Source organism: Solenopsis invicta, chromosome 3 (genome assembly GCF_016802725.1).
Source record: "Solenopsis invicta isolate M01_SB chromosome 3, UNIL_Sinv_3.0, whole genome shotgun sequence".
NCBI lineage: Eukaryota > Metazoa > Arthropoda > Insecta > Hymenoptera > Formicidae > Solenopsis > Solenopsis invicta.
Window position 1 is genome coordinate 6,443,242 of NC_052666.1, and position 15,082 is coordinate 6,458,323.

The following is a 15,082-nucleotide window of genomic DNA, read 5'->3' on the forward strand; positions in this document are numbered from 1 at the left end:
GGTTATGACGTGGAAACCAAAGCTCAATCATCTCAATGGAAGCTGCCGCACGAACCAAGACCGAAAAAAGCGCGCCAAGTTCGGTCGAATGTGAAAGTTTTGCTGACAGTTTTCTTCGATTGCAGGGGCGTGGTGCATCATGAGTTCTTGCCACAGGGTAGAACGGTCAATAAGGAATATTACCTGCAAGTTATGCGCAATTTGCGCGAAGCAATCCGCCAGAAACGCCCGGATTTGTGGAAGAACAAAAATTGGCTTTTGCACCACGATAACGCCCCTGCTCACACATCGTTGCTTGTGCGCGACTTTTTGGCCAAAAACAACACACTAATGATGCCGCAGCCACCGTATTCCCCAGATCTGGCCCCCTGTGACTTTTTCTTGTTCCCTAAACTGAAGAGGCCCATGAAAGGACGACGTTACGCTACGCTTGACGAGATAAAGACGGCATCGAAGGAGGAGCTGAACAAGATAAAAAAAAATGATTTTTTGAAGTGCTTCGAAGATTGGAAAAACCGTTGGCACAAGTGTATAATATCTCATGGGGATTACTTTGAAGGGGACAAAATAGATATTCATGAAATAAATATTTACATAATGTTATTGTATTTTTAGAAAACGCAGGACGAAAACGGAAACGTACAAGGAGTAAGTATATTGTATTATAATTTCGAATAAAGAATAAACACTCCTAAGATGAACTGCCACGCGCTTTGTTAATAAGTATTCAGAGATTTGTTGCTAATAGATACGAGCAGCAAAAGGGGGAGAATAGGCGTCGTCAAAATAACAAAATTGATCCGTAATATGCAACTAAATATCTGTTTTAAATTATAGGTGTACGGACAGAACGTTTGGGTGTCCAATTAGCTGATGCACGTGAAGCATTCGAGGACATTGCTAATAAACATGCAGAAGCTATGAAGGTACTTTTTGAAAATTCATACATACGCATTTCAATTTCATTTTATTAGAATAATTTTTTATCTTTACAGACATTGTCAGAAGCAATGCTAATGCAAGCAGAGGCTACAAGTCAAATGAGCAACGCAATAGATAGAATAGCTAGGAACGAAGAACGTCAAACCAAAATACTACAAATCATTTTTGATTTATTAAATAAAGAGACTACATAAATGTTTTTTATTCATATCTTTCGACTTCGTTATATATACTTATATAGTTTTTTTTATTCGAAATACATAATTTTTAATTGTACATTTTAATTTTTTCAATCCTATTCATTTCTCTCATCCCATGCACAATAATAATTGGGAAACAATTCCCGCATTATTTGTTTCTGGATCCGTTGTGCGACCGCTCTAGGTCCTCTACAAATTCCATCTTGCATTTCTGCCTCATCGTTGTTTCTGTCATCAGGTTCTGCATACTCATTTTGTAAATCTTCTATGTCGAATGGTAATCGATATTGCAGGCGCATATTATGTAAAACTGCACATGCATTTACGATCTGTCCTACCATTTCCGGAGCATACATCAGTACCCGTTGGTAAGACAAACATCTCCATGTTCCCTTAAGTACTCCAAAAAATCTCTCCACGATGCTTCTAGCTTTGCATAACTTTTCATTATATTGAAATTGTCGACTTTGTTGTGGATAATGTGGCAGTGGTGTCATGAGCCATGGTTCTAGGGGGTATCCAGCATCACCTATACATATACATACACACATTCATGGCTATAACATATATATATAAAATATATAATACTACTACTAATAAATTGTTATATAAATTGTAAACTTTTTATACATTATTAAGATACTTACCAATCAAATAAGTTCTCTTTTCACCATTGTTATAAAAATGTTCCATGACATTTTTTATTGGGGAAGCATTCCATATGTAAGCATCATTCCTTGCTCCTGGATATCGTGCGTTAATGTTCAGTATTTTTAAATCTGGATCAACTATCTGTAAAAATTTATATACAATTATATATTGATATTATTTGTATTACATAGTGAGAAATACTTGTTACGAAAGAACATAACACATTTTGTTTTAACAAGTTATGAAATAGACAAAAATCACATATGATTAATCTCACAAGTTTTACTTGTTTTTCATTTTCATAAAAATAAATGTTACAATCTCTTAATAATTTATTATATATAAATATTTATTATATAATTTATTATATCATATGTTTTTTATTAATGTATTTTCCAGTGTTTAAAAATAATTGTAACAAAAAATGCAAAAATCTTATTAATTATAAAACTTACTGCTTGAACATTTAAAGAATGATTTCCGTGATGGTTTACATAAGCCTCCTCGTGTACATACGGTGCAATCATATTGATGAATGTGCAATCTATTGCACCAATGGCACCAGGAAATGGTTGCGGAGCTAATGCAAACTTATTCTTTGCAACTGTCCTTTCATTTGCCGTCATAGGAAATCTTATCCATTGACGCAACAAATGTACATTAATTAATTGTGCAACTTTTCTAATGCAACGACTAGCACATGGTTGGCTCACAATCAATTCGCATTGATTACCAGCTGGTCTTTGGTAACTGCCATTAGCAAAGAAGCCAATTGCAACCAGAACTTGAATCTCTGGAGATAATGCGGTTATACGACGTTTTTGTAAATGTGGTCTCAGAATGTTAACAACATTCATGGCCAATTCTTTATTTACTCTAAATTGAGCAATAAACTCATCGTTAGGAAGCTCAAATGGGTTTTGAGCATCACGCAATATTCTCCTCTCTAATTTTCTTTCTATTCTCCTTACTCTTTCTTGAAGAAAAAGCATATTTATTGCTAAATATCCTTCAGCCATTTTACCTTAAAAAGAAGAAAAAAATAAAGACATCTTTACAATTTTTTATGAAAAACATGATTTAGGTTAAGTTATGATTAGGTTAGGTTAGGTTACATATAAAGCATATAAATAAGAATGTAAACTTATTTATTTGACTATTTATATATATATTTATAATACGTTGTTTTACTTACAATATTTTGCTGTAATATTGTTTTTTTGCGTGTTTCTCTTAACAATCACTACTGGAAAACTATAAGCAACTCCACTCAGAACCACTCGCTATTGGCCGATACGTCTGGTTATGTTGTCGCTATTGCTTATCGAGGGGTCCGATACCCCTCGATATCTTAACGACAAAATTCGATACGAATCGACACTTTTATCGACATTTATCGTTACGAAAAGTTACAGAATACCATTTTTCGTTACCATGTCGATAAGTCCACGTAACGATATCTCTAGCTGGTGATATTGTCGTTACGGAGTTAGAGAATAGGCCTACAGGGACGCTCGCGCATGCGCATTATGACCGACAGTAAATCTAGGGCCGTAACATGACATACGTGTAACCGGCACTAGCGTTTTGGCGGGCTGTAGACTAGGATGTAGGTTAAGGTAAGTATAACATTTTATTATTTAGTATTAAATGTAATATGGACAACCAAAATAAAAAGGGAGCCATTAAAAAGCATGCTCGTAATTTTCAAAATAAATGGTTAGTTGAAGATATATTTAAAGGGTGGTTGGCTCCCGATAAAAATAAAGCTAAATGCAGTTTGTGCAATGTTACAATCAGATGTTGCAGAGCAGATTTAGTGCGACATTCACAAACGACCAAGCATGTTGAAATGGTTAATAATAAAGATGAAAGCCTTAATAATAATAACAATAATCAAATGTGTCATAGCGATAGCGTAAAACATGCAGAAATCAAATTAGCTACATTTTTCGCAGAGCATAATGTTGCTCTTTATACCGCGGATCATTTAATTCCCTTATTACAAAATATTTTTAAAGATTCTGCAATTGCACACGATATTTCTCTGGGTCGATCTAAATGCACTTCTATTATTAAAAATGTAATAGCAAAGCGTGAAGTCAAAAAACTCGTAGAATATTTAAAAAAATATAGATTTTCTATTTTAATAGACGAAAGCACAGACATTGGGGATACTAAGATTATGTGCGTTCTTGTACAATTTTGGTTGCAAAAAGAAAAAATGGTCAAAACTCAATTATTAGAATTAGTTTCATTAGACGCTAGAGACTGTTCAGCAGAAAAACTTTTTCAAAAATTTAAGGTAGTTTTAAATAATAAAAATATCCCCATAAAAAATGTTGTTGGAATGGCAAGCGATAATGCATCAGTAATGACAGGATGCAATAATTCGTTTTTTTCGCGTTTGCAATTAGAGACACCGGGTGTAATTTTATTAAATTGTATTTGCCATTCTTCCGCGATAATAGCCAGTAAAGCGTGCAAAAAATTACCGGATTCTTGTGAACAGTTAATTAGAGGAATTGCAACTTATATATCGGGCAGTGCAAAGAGGTGTGCAATTTTAACAGAGTTTAAAGAATTTTTTCAGGTAGAAAAACAGAAAATTTTAAGATTATGTAATACAAGATGGCTTGTTTTACAAAAATGCGTGATTAGAATTCTTGATCAATGGGAAGTATTAAAAAATTATTTTATTTTAGCCACCATTGAAGACAAATCAAAATCTGCGAAAGTAATTTTAACACAATTGAATGACAATGTTATTAAATCGTATTTACTTTTTTTAAAATATTCTTTAAATTATTTTAACAAATTTAACGCTCTTTTTCAATCACGCAATATTTTAATTCAAACGTTACATAAAAATAGTCAACAGCTTATTCAACATATAGCAATTAATTTTATGGCTCCTGAGGCTTTGAAAAACATTGCAATATTAACCATTTCTGATGAAAATGATGATCAATATCTAAATCATTTACGATTGGGGTCTGAATGTGAAGAACTCTTAACAACATTGTCGTTAAAATGCGCACGGGCAATCAAATTAAAATGTTTAGACTTTTATAAAACGGCTGTTTGCGAAATGATGAAACGTTTACCATATAAAGACATTTTTTTTGAACATTTGTCATTTTTAGATCCCACAATAGCTTTGTTTCAAGAAGGTAGAAATAAAATTAGAAATTTATCTTGTATTGCTTCGCGTATAGGTTATATAGATGTAGCAAAAATAGAATATGAATGGACAATTTTACCAACAATTTTTGATGAAATTGAAAAAAAAGAATTAGGAAATATGAATATTAATGAAATGTGTGTGTATAATATGATGATGCCCTCTTATTAATTTCATTCTTGCATACTTCGTTCAGGGGTGCACCAAACTTGACCTACAAAAGAAAAACAAAAATTTGTAAACAAAATTTTTCCTCAGGTAATCAATCTGCAAATATATGTTTTTAGATTACAAGTGTCGATAGGCAAATGCCAATCATTCTTGTTGATGCTCTTCGATTACTACACATTTTTTGATAGGACGACACGAAATCAAACCGCCTTTAGTCGTCGGATTATGGTCCGTTTTGCAACATTGATGCCGACTTCCAGAATTATATGTTCCAGTATTCGAAACAGATTTCCCGCACCAACATTCAAGATCTGTGCGTCTTGTTCCAGAATCGTCTTCTGTGATCTTTTAGTCTGGACCTAGTTCATGGAATTTTTGTCCATCCAAAAAAATTGTGCAATCTAATGTAAAATCTAAAAGCGCAATTTGAAATAAATATTTAAAGTATATTATTGTATTAGGAGTACAAATTGAAAACCGCCGTTTTCCAGTAGACGGCGCCAGCGGTAAATGCTGGCGCCAAACGTTAGATCAAAAATTTTAAATGTAAGGTTGGGCATCTGGCAACAATTCCTTATCATTGCAGTTGTGAATTTTTATCGGCGTTATATATTTTTTTGTGATCGAAAATGTCGAAATTTGTGCCCAATAAGCGTCATTTGCGGGAAGTTTTGCTTTTTGCCTTCAATTCGAAAAAATCTGCGGCTGAGGCGCGTCGAATGATTGTAAAAACTTATGGTGAGGCTTCCATTAGTGAAAGAACGTGTCGAGAATGGTCCCAACGCTTCAAAAGTGGTGATTTCGGCGTAGAAGACAAGGAGCGTCCCGGACAGGTGAAAAAGTTTGAAGACGCACAATTGGAAACATTACTGAATGAAGATTCATCTCAAACGCAACAGGAGCTTGCAGATTCATTGGGCGTGACTCAACAAGCTATTTCACATCGTTTGAAAACCATGGGAATGATCCAAAGACATGGACACTGGGTGCCATACGAATTAAAGCCGAGAGACGTCAAACGGCGTTTTTTCGCATGCGAACAGCTGCTCCAACGGCAAAAACGGAAGGGTTTTCTGCATCGTATTGTAACCGGCGATGAAAAGTGGATCCATTATGATAATCCAGAGCGAAAAAAATCGTGGGGCTACCGCGGCCATGCATCAACATCGACGGCCAAGCCAAACATCCATGGCTCGAAGCTGTGTATTTGGTGGGACCAGCTCGGCGTGATTTATTATGAGCTGTTGCAACTGGGTGAAACCATCACAGGAGCTCGCTACCGAACACAACTAATGCGTTTGAGCCGAGCATTGCAGGAAAAACGGCCACAATACGAGCAAAGACACGAAAAAGTGATGTTGCTGCACGACAACGCTTGGCCACATGTTGCTCAGGTCGTTAAAACCTATGTGAAAACATTGAAATGGGACGTCTTACCTCATCCGCCGTATTCTCCTGACATCGCCCCTTCAGATTACCACTTGTTCCGATCAATGGCGCATGGCCTGGCTGAGCAGCACTTACTCCATTATTACGAAGAGGCCAAAAACTGGGTCGATTCGTGGATCGCCGCAAAAGACGATTCGTATGCTGCCCGAAAGGTGGGAGAAAGTAGTGGCCAGCGATGGACAATACTTTCAAGAATAAGTATGTAACCATTTTTCAACAATCAATCCTAAAATTTTGACAAAAAACGGCGGTTTTCAATTTGTACTCCTAATATTATTTACAAAAATTATATATTTTTCAAAAGCATGTCAATGTTTAGCACTCTCTCTCTCTGTTCCTCCTCAAAACAATCATATAGTATTAAAATCTTAGACAATGAGCGTTTCTCAGGCAGACGGTTGACATCCGAAATGTTATATTTTCAATTACAAAATTAACAGTCTCAATTTACAAATACTGAATGCCTGCATCATGCGTATCTCTCATTATTGAATAAATTGTAATAGAATTAATATGCTCTGTATTTTAATTGTAATAGTTGACTCGCCGCTAATTATTTTTATTTCTATTTATTTATTTCTATTCTTATTTAATTTGTGACATTTTAATTGTAATAGCTGACTCGCCACTAATTTTATTTCTATTTGTTTATTTATTTATATTTTTAAATAACATTACTCATTTTTTCGTCCGTATATATGTATTTATTATTCGCAACTAATTCCAGAACTAATTAATTTAAACAAATTAACTTGAGTAAATTGTTCAACTTAATTCAGTTTCTTCAATTCAATTATTTTTGTATTTAAGTTAAATATATATATATTGTCACGTATTTTTATCCCACGCCGGAGAGCAGCGGCGGAATACGCGATCAAACACCGGAATTACGCGCGAGACACGCGTGAGCGACGATATAACCAATAGATACCACCAATCGCGAATTTGGGCGCCAGACGCGATTATACCGGTCGCGTCGCCGGGTACACTATTTAACGCTAGACGCGGATGCACACCATGTGATAGCTTCTCAGAACGAAACACGAAATCGTCGCTCGCACGCGGCCAGCTAGCTCCTCTAACCGGCAGAGGGGCGGGGTAGCGGAGACAGGGACGAAGCGGCTCTCTTGCTGGAGGAGACGGGTAGGCGAGAAATCAAGCAAGATCAGGCCGATATAACAGACAGAGATAACATGTATTGTAGCATATGACAGAGACAGAGTAGAGCCAAACGCGAAGGAATTATCAGTCGAAGCAAGCAAAGAATGGAAAAGATGAAGAGAGTTGACGAAAACGAATAAGCGGAACGCGAAAATTTTTTTAAATACTACAATGCTTACGCTAGCGGCGCGAACAACGGCGGTTGGTCCCGCGCGGAACGAGACAGCCAATCACGCGCGCTCGGAACAGCGCGGCGAGAACACACTCGTCGAACTTTCGCTAACGGACAGTAATTAACTCAAAAGCAATACAACCAAAGATACCCGGTGACGGCAATGCCGTCGTCGCGGTCACGATGCACAATTCTCTCGAAGACGCGCGACACGACAACGCACCGATAACGCGGGCGGTCGTGTGATCACGGCCGTAACACGACTCGCGCACGTGCGCGAGGGCTTTGCGGCTTCCCGGGAAGCCGGTCGTTCGCGAGCTTCTACGGCGGGACAGCCAACGTACACGCGGCAGCCGACAGCTGGGTGCCTCGACAAGGTCTCACGCTTGAGGTGGAGAGCCGACCAAACACTAAAAAGGTGCGTTCTATCGCCACGCGGCGGACGCACCTGCACACTAACCCAATGGCTCCACCTCAGAGCGCGAGTCAGCCGGCACCGGCAGCTCGTGGCTTTACACCGTCTCTAGAGGGTCACCTCGACGACGATCCTGTCCTCCGTTGGTCCCGTGGACGTCTCCGCAGGGATCGCCAGGCCGGGCACACTCGACGATAGCCGCTCCCGATATCTCCAGCCGATATCTCGCACGCTCGCTCACGCTTCGCACCGCAGGGATCGCCGGGTCGCACGCAAAAGCCGAGAGGATCGCGCTCGATGCGCGATCGATGAGCGCTACCCCTCCTACAGGGTGAGCGATATCCTTGCGCCTAGCGGCGCGGCCTATCAGCGGCCGCCCTTATCTAGCCGTGACGTCACGGCAGCGCAGTGGGGGGTCTCCGCAGGTGTCGTGCGGTCCCCGTCGGCATCCGACATCCTCGCCGCTCTTGTCGTCCTCGCGGACGACAGCAGCAGAGATTTCCCGCGACGATTCTTCGCCGCTACCCTTCTCGACGGACAGCCGACATTCGACGGCCCTTGTCCTGGCCGTTCGTCCGCCCTGGCCTGTCCCTCGGCTGCGCCAATTGCGAGCCTCTTTTGCGTGGCGCATATCTGTCACCACGTCGAGTCTCGTCCTTCTCTCCGCCGTCGGTTTTCTGTGCGCCGGCCCTGGACGATCGCCTTCTCCTTGTCCTGCTGCCCATCAGAGTTGCCATTGAGGCGCCGATTTGCAGCCACACCGACAGCCAGAGGGAACAGACCCACTTGCACCGGCTGGCACTTTATCCCCACTTATCGGCGTACGTCGAGCAGCCAAGGCGACGAGTGGGGAGCTCAACTGTCTCTTTCTTTCTCAAGCGGTCTATCTCCTTCCCAACCTATCCTCTTCTGTCTCGAGCGTTCTCTTTCTTTCTTGTTACAGGCGCAGCTTTGCTTTCGACCATCAGCGATTTGAGATTTTCGTATCGCGGAGCCGAGTCACGACGCGCGCGTGCGCGCTATGTATTAATATATATACACGTTTTCTACTTATACATATATAAAAAATACATGACGATATATCGATTTTTTTATCTTAATGGTATATTTATAAAATAAAAAAGAAATTGAAAAAAAATATTGCTGTATTAAGCATGAAACATTTATAAATATAATTAATCCGTATACATGTTTATAAAAAATGCTTAATTATTTCTAAATTACAATGTAGAAATATTGCAGCATGAAATATATTACACATATTCAGCATGGTGACACTTTAAATAAAAAACCAAACGGTATTGAAATAATTTAAAAAATCGTTTGACTTTTTATTTAAAATGTTATTATGCTGAATGTGTAATATTTCATACAGCAATATTTCTACATTATAATTTAGAAATTGAATTGTGCATTTTTGTTAACATTTACTTGGATTAATTCTTTTAAATGTTTTACGTATAGCACAGCTAAAAGTATCTTTCCTAATTATTGAACAATTTCTTTCTAAATTTAATTTTATATCATTAAGATGATTCGCCTATCACATATCGTTATATTTTTACCGAAATACTATTTCAAAATTAATTGAACAATTATCAACATTTTCTAAAAGGTCAATACTTTTACATATATTTTTTAAAATATACCTACACAATTGTCGCTTACAAGATTTGGTCATATAATTTAATATCGGGAAATGTCACGCGTCTCATCGCCAATTTGACAACTCTAGATCTGAAGTCACATACGGCTGTTACTGTAGCTGTAACATGATTTCAAATCTCGAGATTCTTCAGTCGAATTCTGGCGATTACAATATTCAGTATTTTAATACAGCAATTCAAATGTATTAATATTTAAGTCTACTCTTGGCCACCATGCGCGTTTTTTATTTAAAATGTATCACGTAACAAAAAATTATGCTCATTTTTTATATGAAATAAATACAACTATTACCGAAATTATTTTTTTCGATAATCTGTTTTCTTACATTTACGTCATTTTACATAAATGTTAATTTACACAAACGTACATAGTGTTGCTCAACGGAAACCGCAAGAAAGTGATGGTCTCTTCCGTCAAGAGAAAAATGTAAAAAATTCTCATCTATACTTAAAAATAATAAGAATTGAAAGTAATATTTAATCAGCTACATTGTTTTACAATATTAACTAGTCACATAAAAAATGGAATTAGTTAACATTGCAAAATAATGTAACTGATTAAATATCACTTTCAAAATAAATTTTTTACATTTCCCTCAATGTGTGTGTGTGTGTGTGTGTGTGTGTGTGTGTGTGCATGTGAGTGTGTGCTTAATTTTATATTGTTTTTACACGCTCATTCTTTCCGAACGATGTCCTTACGGACAAAATATTTTGCACATCCACTCTTGCGAGTGATGTCCTTACGGACATAATATTTTGCACACTTTTTCGAGCGATGTCCTTACCGACAAAGTCTTTTACACACTCTTTCGATCGATGTCCTTACGGACAAAACATTTTACACTATTTTACACAAGGTATTTGACTCACTCTTTTTGAGCGATGTCCTTACGGACAAGAAAAAAAATTTTAATATTTTAATTTTAATTTTAATTTGCCCACAAAGGACCAGCAATATCATTAACATGCACTACATGTAATGTTAAAGTATTCTGGTTTTTTTTAGCGTTACTTTTATATAATTTGTCTGGCGACGTAAGAGTGGATGTGCAAAATATTTTCTCCGTAAGGACATCGTTCGAAAAGAATGAACGTGTAAAAACAATATAAAATTAAGCACACACTCACATGCACACACACACACACACACACACACACACACACACACACACATTGAGGGAAATGTAAAAAATTTATTTTGAAAGTGATATTTAATCAGGTACATTATTTTGCAATGTTAACTAATTCCATTTTTTATGTGACTAGTTAATATTGTAAAACAATGTAGCTGATTAAATATTACTTTCAATTCTTATTATTTTTAAGTATAGATGAGAATTTTTTACATTTTTCTCCTGACGGAAGAGACCATCACTTTCTTGCGGTTTCCGTTGAGCAACACTATGTACGTTTGTGTAAATTAACATTTATGTAAAATGAAGTAAATGTAAGAAAACAGATTATCGAAAAAAATAATTTCGGTAATAGTTGTATTTATTTCATATAAAAAATGAGCATAATTTTTTGTTACGTGATACATTTTAAATAAAAAACGCGCATGGTGGCCAAGAGTAGACTTAAATATTAATACATTTGAATTGCTGTATTAAAATACTGAATATTGTAATCGCCAGAATTCGACTGAAGAATCTCGAGATTTGAAATCATGTTACAGCTACAGTAACAGCCGTATGTGACTTCAGATCTAGAGTTGTCAAATTGGCGATGAGACGCGTGACATTTCCCGATATTAAATTATATGACCAAATCTTGTAAGCGACAATTGTGTAGGTATATTTTAAAAAATATATGTAAAAGTATTGACCTTTTAGAAAATGTTGATAATTGTTCAATTAATTTTGAAATAGTATTTCGGTAAAAATATAACGATATGTGATAGGCGAATCATCTTAATGATATAAAATTAAATTTAGAAAGAAATTGTTCAATAATTAGGAAAGATACTTTTAGCTGTGCTATACGTAAAACATTTAAAAGAATTAATCCAAGTAAATGTTAACAAAAATGCACAATTCAATTTCTAAATTATAATGTAGAAATATTGCTGTATGAAATATTACACATTCAGCATAATAACATTTTAAATAAAAAGTCAAACGATTTTTTAAATTATTTCAATACCGTTTGGTTTTTTATTTAAAGTGTCACCATGCTGAATATGTGTAATATATTTCATGCTGCAATATTTCTACATTGTAATTTAGAAATAATTAAGCATTTTTTATAAACATGTATACGGATTAATTATATTTATAAATGTTTCATGCTTAATACAGCAATATTTTTTTTCAATTTCTTTTTTATTTTATAAATATACCATTAAGATAAAAAAATCGATATATCGTCATGTATTTTTTATATATGTATAAGTAGAAAACGTGTATATATATTAATACATAGCGCGCGCGCGCGCGTCGTGACTCGGCTTCGCGATACGAAAATCTCAAATCGCTGATGGTCGAAAGCAAAGCTGCGCCTGTAACAAGAAAGAAAGAGAACGCTCGAGACAGAAGAGGATAGGTTGAGAAGGAGATAGACCGCTTGAGAAAGAAAGAGACAGTTGAGCTCCCCACTCGTTGCCTTGGCTGCTCGACGTACGCCGATAAGTGGGGATAAAGTGTCAGCCGGTGCAAGTGGGTCTGTTCCCTCTGGCTGTCGGTGTGGCTGCAAATGGCTGCAAATCGGCGCCTCAATGGCAACTCTGCTGCCCATCCTCCTCGCTGCTGCTGGTCCTTAGGCGACGTTTGTCGAGGTGCCCGCGGATACATGAAATAAGCCGCGAATAAATAAATGAAATCAATACGCGCCGCAGTCCCGCCGGAGATTTCGCTCTCTCGCTGAGTGCCCGACCCGGTCTTACGCGCCTCCTTGCGCTATGCTCAGGCGGAGGACGAAGTGGCGAGGCAGATAAAACTGCCACGTCACAATATATATATATATATGTTTAAATGCTTGAGATGAAGAAATTTATCTTTTAATAAAGTATAAAAATTTAATCAAATTAATAGTATTTTTTTTTCAATATATGTGTCTAAACAAGATTGTGCAGGTAATTTTAAAATATGTATGTATTAAACAATAATATATTAATTTAAACTTGATTGAAGAACAAACGATATTTTCAAGTGGTATACTAATTTTTCCAAGTGCCTCAGGTGCGGAGGCTCTGAGGAAAGATGTCCATAGCGGAATGCAACATTTCCTAACATAGCAGTGCATTGATGCATCCTCTTTGTTCAGCTGCTCATCATACAAAATAAAATGGCAATGGCATGCGAGCACTAAGATGAACGCTCTGGGCTCTATCGGCCTTCCGGCAAGAGAAAGCGTTATGCTCTCTTGCTAAACTTGGGTCCTGGCAAACATATAAACTTTATTTATTTTTAACTTTCTTTTTATTATCAGGTTCTCTAAAACTAAATAAATACGTTGTTAGCTGATTTTGCTAGCTCATGAATATCTTTGTCAAGATATTATGCATATCTCAGATATCGAATGAGTGTTATTACATGCATACAATATCCATTCTTGCAAGATCAGTAATATTGAACTACTTTACCACTACATTCTGTCAAATATCTCATGATTAGATATTACTTCTGTGTTTGCATCCAATAAAATGCTCGTCGCCACAAACGCTCCGTTGTTGACTCCTTTCGCTTATTTATTATTACCTGTAAATAAGAAGAACAATTTACAAAGTATATTTTCTTATTAACAAATAATTTATTCATAATTTTATTTTATTTTTTGTTTAATGCTATTTATCCGACGTATCAAATGCTTCAATCCACTTCTTTTCGATTAAATTAAGAGTAATTTTCTTTAATTCCTCAGCAAGTACTACCGCTTCAGACCACGCGACCACCCACGCCTCAACCACGACATCAAAGCAACCGATCAAGCGGTTGGCCCACGCGAGAGCAAAGGACTGCTTGCTGGAGATATTCAGGAACACGCTTTCCGACTTGAAGGGCACTCCAATATCCAGGCCGAGATCAACCCGCGCCGAGAAAGCCACACCGGTGACAGCTGTCACACAACCGACCGCTCCAACGACGCCTCCCACGGAAGGCGCGAGCCAGGCCATCCCGCTGAAAGCCACGACACCGTACCGACCGGAGAACCAACCAACTCCGACGAATTCGCCCACCACACCGAAGGTCATCACCGCCGTCAGCGAGAAAGTGCCACACCCACCAGAGCAGCCAGCACTAGTGCGGACACCCGTCACACCCAAAGACACGCTACCAGCCGCGATCAACACACTTGCGACCACCGCACACCGAGCCTTCCCATCTGTGCCAATACGAGTGCGTGAAGATTTGGTGATATACGTGCCGTACCACGCTGCAAGAATGTCGCGGGTGTACAAAGTGCGGTTAGCAACGCGCCGTTACGCTTCAACTGCGCCGGCCGTTGCCACTACGTACGGGAATTTCCGGCGTAGTAGCCATAGTTCGCCACTTAAACAGGGAAGGGTGATGTAACGGTAACGCCCCTCCACCGTTCGCGCGCCTCCGCATTGTTCCGTCCACCGAACACCGAGCGTGGCGAGGGGCCACGTGCGCGTACGGCCTAACTTCGCGGCGACACGCGCGCCGACCGTGGTATTCCGCAATGCTCCCACTCCGGCTTGACCGGCCAAGCGCGCGGATTGGCGCACCCAATCGCGTGTTCGCATATATAAGCCGGCAGTGGGAACGCAGAGTTCAGATCCCTCCAATTCTTCAACCTGGCCTAAAGGCGACCGAACATTCTCGTCGCTATCCTCGGCCGAGTATTCTCGACCAGTCAGCTCCTAGATCCTCGACGATTATTCTCGTCACTATCACCGGCCGAGCATTCTCGACCAATCACGTCCGAGATTTTCCACAAGTATCCTCGTCGCTTTCACCATCCGAGCATTCTCAACCATTCACCGCCGTCCTCGAGTATCTCGACGCCGTAGAAAACCAGATCATCTAAAAATCGGCAGGGCATCCGCGCCCTGTCGATGCTACGCTCTTTTGCATAAAGGCGCGCTCGGGAGAATTGCGGAGACGA

General features: G+C 38.5%; 2 protein-coding genes across 2 annotated transcripts; one reads left to right on the forward strand and one right to left on the reverse strand.

Annotated features, from left to right (window-relative positions):
- Positions 1–1,082: 1,082 nt before the first annotated feature.
- LOC105198126 (putative nuclease HARBI1) lies at positions 1,083–3,553 on the reverse strand. The gene is made up of 4 exons (XM_026141745.2): positions 2,989–3,553; positions 2,249–2,817; positions 1,790–1,934; positions 1,083–1,671 (listed from the first exon to the last, which is right to left on the reverse strand). Exons 2-4 carry the CDS (start codon positions 2,810–2,812, stop codon positions 1,238–1,240), a joined length of 1,143 nt encoding a protein of 380 aa, XP_025997530.1. The 5' UTR covers positions 2,813–2,817; positions 2,989–3,553; the 3' UTR covers positions 1,083–1,237.
- LOC120357316 lies at positions 3,436–14,526 on the forward strand. Its single transcript, XM_039447479.1, has 2 exons — positions 3,436–4,795; positions 13,874–14,526. The coding sequence occupies exons 1-2, from the start codon at positions 3,451–3,453 to the stop codon at positions 14,524–14,526; spliced, it is 1,998 nt and encodes a 665-aa protein (XP_039303413.1). The 5' UTR covers positions 3,436–3,450.
- The last annotated feature ends 556 nt before the right edge of the window (positions 14,527–15,082 follow it).